General features: G+C 50.2%; 1 protein-coding gene across 1 annotated transcript; it reads right to left on the reverse strand.

Moving 5' to 3' along the window:
- Positions 1–2,865: 2,865 nt before the first annotated feature.
- Positions 2,866–4,407, reverse strand: LOC117727897 (muscarinic acetylcholine receptor M5-like). Its single transcript, XM_034528447.1, has one exon. The coding sequence runs from the start codon at positions 4,405–4,407 to the stop codon at positions 2,866–2,868; it is 1,542 nt and encodes a 513-aa protein (XP_034384338.1).
- Between the last annotated feature and the right edge of the window lie 295 nt (positions 4,408–4,702).

Genomic DNA, 4,702 nt, shown 5'->3' on the forward strand with positions numbered 1-4,702 from the left:
AACCCCTTCAGACAATAAATAATGGTTGGTTTTAGTTAAGATTTTTGCACCAAAAAAGTTAAATGACCCCTTCAAAAATTCTTGAAATGACATGTACTCCTCCCTCATTAGGAAAAAAAAGAGACATAATCTATGAACATGCTAATATGTCTTTTAATTTGAGTCATGACATAGATTTAAAGAGATTACTTGTTTGCCACTAGGGAGAAGAGGACAGCTACAAATAACTCCTTCAACGTACATATTGGCATGTAAGTGTTGTATTAAAGGAGTACTCCATCTATTTGGTGTGGCACTCCTCTGTGACATCGTTGATGATGGACAGTTTCAATATTGATACAGCAGAACCAGATATATCAACCTTTTCTAACGTAACCTGGTGCCTACATTACCCACAATGCAACTTGACCCTGTGTGTTATGCTAGTAGCTGCTAACGTAGCCTGAAGCCGCTATAGCCTGTAGCTGAGATCAGGAGCGAGCCACAGACGTCTGATAAGATCACTTCTTTCTCACAGCACACCCGCAAATCTTTTTTCATTTCCAAACTTGCAGTCTTCAGTACCTAATTGCTGACCCGAGTGACATCATTTGAGGCAGTTTACAAGCCTTTGTGCAGCTTCGTATGCAGCGACGACACACTTTATACAACTTCTTTGACATGTAATACTGCAATTTTTTTTAAACCATTGAAGAATTTGTCGCCACCTTTGTCAGGTTTCTTTTCTGTAATTATCTGCAACAGGCTCTGCTCATTTTCCACGACATGTACTCCTCCTATGAATCGCCACCTTAACGTGGTGGAGGAGTTTGAGTGGCTCAGTGATCCTGGGAGCTATATTGTCCGGGGCATCAGCCCCTGGTAGGGTCTCCCAAGGCAAACAGGTCTCAGGGGAGAGCCCAGACTAAGAGCGGTTCAATAAACCCTGATGATAAGCAGCCCACGGACTGAAGCTACCTTGCCCGGACAAGGGAAACCGGGGCACCCTCCCGGAGCCAGATCCAGGAGGGGAGCTCGTCGGCGAGCGTCTGGTGGCCAGGCTTTCGCCCATGGGGCCCGGTCGGGCTCAGCCCGAAAAAACATCATGGAGCAGCAGTCATCCTGTGGACCCACCACCCGCAGGGAGAATTATCGGGGTCGGGTGCTATGTAGACCGGGCGGCAGGCCAGGCGGGAGACCTGGGCGAGCCGATCGCCGGCGGCATAGACTAGCTCTAGGGACGTGGAACGTCACCTCACTAGCGGGGAAAGAGCCGGAGCTGGTGCAGGAGGTGGAGCGGTACCAGCTAAATATAGTTGGGCTCACCTCCACGCACAGCATGGGCTCTGGAACTAAGCTCCTGGAGAAGGGTTGGACTTTGTCCTTTTCTGGAGTTGCCCAGGGTGAGAGGCGCCGGGCGGGAGTGTGGATACTCACGAGCCCCCGGCTGAGCGCCGCTGTGTTGGAGTTTTTCCCCGGGGAACGAGAGGGTCGCCTCCCTGCGCCTACGGGTTGCGGGGAGTAAGGCTCTGACTGTTGTTTGTGCTTATGCACCGAACAGCATAATGTGGAACAGTGGACCAGCTCTTTACCCTTGCAAGATTACTGGAGGGGTCCTGGGAGTTTGCCCAACCAGTTTACATGTGCTTTGTAGACCAGGAGAAGGCTTTCGACCGGGTCCCTCGGGGGTTTTTGTGGGGGGTGCTGCGGGAGTATGGGGTGCCGGACCCGTTGGCACGGGCCATCCGGTCTCTGTACGCCTGCAGTAGGAGCTGTGTTCGTCTCCTCGGTAGTAAGTCAGACACGTTCCCGGTGGGTGTTGGCCTCCGCCAGGGCTGCCCTTTATCACCGGTCCTGTTCGTGACCTTCATGGACAGGATATCTAGGCGCAGCCAGGGGGCGGAGAGGATCCGGTTCGGGAGTCTCGGGATCGCCTCTCTGCTGTTTGCAGATGATGTGGTCCTGTTTGCCTCCTCGGACCGTGACCTCCAGCATTCACTGGGGCGTTTTGCAGCCGAGTGCAAAGCGGCAGGGATGAGAGTTAGCACCTCCAAATCTGAGGCCATGGTGCTCTGCCGGAAACCGGCGGATTGCTCCCTCCAGGTGGGGGCAAACTGCCTACCCCAAGCGAAGGAGTTCAAGTATCTCGGGGTCTTGTTCACGAGTGAGGGTAAGGTGGAGCGGGAGATCGACAGGCGGATCGGTGCGGCTGCAGCAGTAAAACAGGCGCTGTACCGGTCCGTCTTGGTGAAGAGGGAGCTGAGCCGGAAGGCAAAGCTCTCCATTTACTGGTCAGTCTACGTTCCAACCCTCACCTATGGTCACGAACTCTGGGTCGTGACCGAAAGAACGAGATCTCGGATACAAGCGGCCGAAATGAGCTTCCTCCGTAGGGTGGCCGGGCTCAGCCTTAGAGATAGGGTAAGGAGCTCGGACATCAGGGGGGAGCTTGGAGTCGAGTCGCTGCTCCTTCGTGTCGAAAGGAGTCAGCTGAGGTGGTTCGGACATCTAGTCAGGATGCCTCCTGGACGCCTCCCATTAGAGGTTTTCCGGGCACGTCCAACTGGTAGGAGGCCCCGGGGAAGACCGAGGACACGCTGGAGGGATTATATCTCCCGGCTGGCCTTGGAACGCCTCGGGATCCCCCAGAATGAGCTGGAAAGTGTTGCGGTTGAGAGGGAAGCCTGGGTCGGCCTGTTGAACCTGCTGCCACCGCGACCCGACCCCGGATAAGCGGGTGATAATGGATGGATGGATGGATGTACTTTAACACAAAAAAAAGGACATGCAGCACTTCATGCTGAAGACACTGACTACAGTATATATCAAGAAAATCCACATGTGGGCAAATGCAATACATCCGTTCTATAATAGCCTTTTGCCACATCAAGTCATTTTATTGTTGACATTTGGGTTTTGTCCACCCCAGTACAGCTTGTCGTCACCTCTCCTCCTTCTCCTCCACTGGCAGAGCAGAAGCATGCGGAAGGTCTTCTGAAAGGTCTTGTTGCAGAGTGCGTAGCACATGGGGTTGATGGTGCTGTTGACGTAGCAAAGCCAGTAGCCCAGGTGCCACAGGGACATGGGGATGCACTCGGTACAGAAAATGGAGATGAGCACCATGATGTTGTAAGGCGTCCATGTGAGGATGAACGCCAGCAGGATGGCACTGAGAGTCTGGGCCGCCTTCTTCTCTGTCACAAGCACCATCCTCTTCCTCTTGGTGATCTGGTTCTTCAGGACGGGGTCAATGGGTTTGGAGGTGGTGGAGGAGGAAGGGGAGGCGTTTTTGGTGGGCTCTTCTGCTTTCGGCAGGCTGGGTGTGGCAGTCATTGGTTTGCCGTTTTTATCCTTCGAGCTCGAGCCGGGTTTAAATTTATTAGAGATGTGTTTTTTACTGCTCTTCTTTTGAGGAGTGGAAAAGTACAGATCTTCTGTATAATCACTCACCTGTCCATTCTTATTACTTTGTTCACTACCTTGCTCTTTGAAAGACCCCTGTGGGGTTTCTATTGAAACATGCTGCTCCTCTTCTTCAGATGAGGAGTAGCTATTAAAGGAAGTGATCTGATCTGCTTTCACCCACGCCTCATCTGATCTTGTGGTAGTTTTAGTGGCATTACTTTGGTTAGATGAGGACCAGGAGGCCTGACTGAGGTCTCTCCTCTCTCTTGTGAAATGAAAGCAAGAATGAATGATAGTTTTCTGTGGTTTCGTCCCTTCTAGAACATTTTCAGTAGCCAGGCCTCGCAGCTCTGCCAAATCTTTGGTGCGCCTCTGTGTCTCCTTGTAGATTCTACAATAGAGGATGGTCATAACCGAGACAGGGATGTAGAAAGCAGCAATGGCTGTACCAGATGTCATCACTGGCTCTTTTAAAAACTGGATCTTGCACTGGTTAGGAGGCACGTTTCTCTCTCCTACAATGTATTGCCAGCACAGAATGGGTGGCGCCCAAAGGACAAAAGACACCAGCCATGCAAGGCCAATCATGATGGCAGCTCTCTTTGGAGTCCTTTTAGCCCTGTAAGTTAGCGGCCTTGTGATCGAGAAGTACCTGTCAAAGCTGATGACGAGTAAGTTCATAACTGAAGCATTGCTGGCAACATAATCCACTGCTAGCCAGAGATCACATGCAAGGTTCCCCAAGGACCAGTAACCCATCAGGATATATGTGGTGTATAGGTTCATTGACAACACTCCAATGATGAGGTCAGCGAAAGCCAGACTCAGTAGGTAGTAGTTGTTTACAGTCTTCAGCTGGCTGTTGACTTTGAAGGACAGCAACACTAACACGTTACCAACAATAGTTATCAAGCTGACAATGGCTGACACTGTAGCGATGGTAATAACCTCCCAGACGTTGTGGGGAGCCGCCTGGACATGTGATGTGTTGGCAAAAGTGCTGTTTGAAGGGTCTACTTCCATGTTGTTATTTGTCTGTGTTACTGTTGACAGGTCAGAGAGAGGTGCCGGGTTGTTGCTCCATTAAGAGTTTTCCTGAAATAAAAAGAGAAACATTAATTAAATCTTTCTCTCTCTCTCATATATATATATATATATATATATATATATATATATATAATATATACACAATAAAAAAAACCTTGATTATGTTTCAATTCGATTCTGAAATGTAAAAGTTATTATAGTCTAATTGACGCGGAAACATCAAGCGCCGAGTTGTCGTGGGACAACATTCAATGTAACACAGATTCCCTTC

This window comes from Cyclopterus lumpus, chromosome 24, assembly GCF_009769545.1.
Source record: "Cyclopterus lumpus isolate fCycLum1 chromosome 24, fCycLum1.pri, whole genome shotgun sequence".
NCBI classification, from domain to species: Eukaryota; Metazoa; Chordata; class Actinopteri; order Perciformes; family Cyclopteridae; genus Cyclopterus; species Cyclopterus lumpus.

Coding starts and splice junctions, on each gene's coding strand:
- LOC117727897 (XM_034528447.1), bottom strand. CDS start 4,407: ATGGAAGTAGACCCTTCAAACAGCACTTTTGCCAACACATCACATGTC.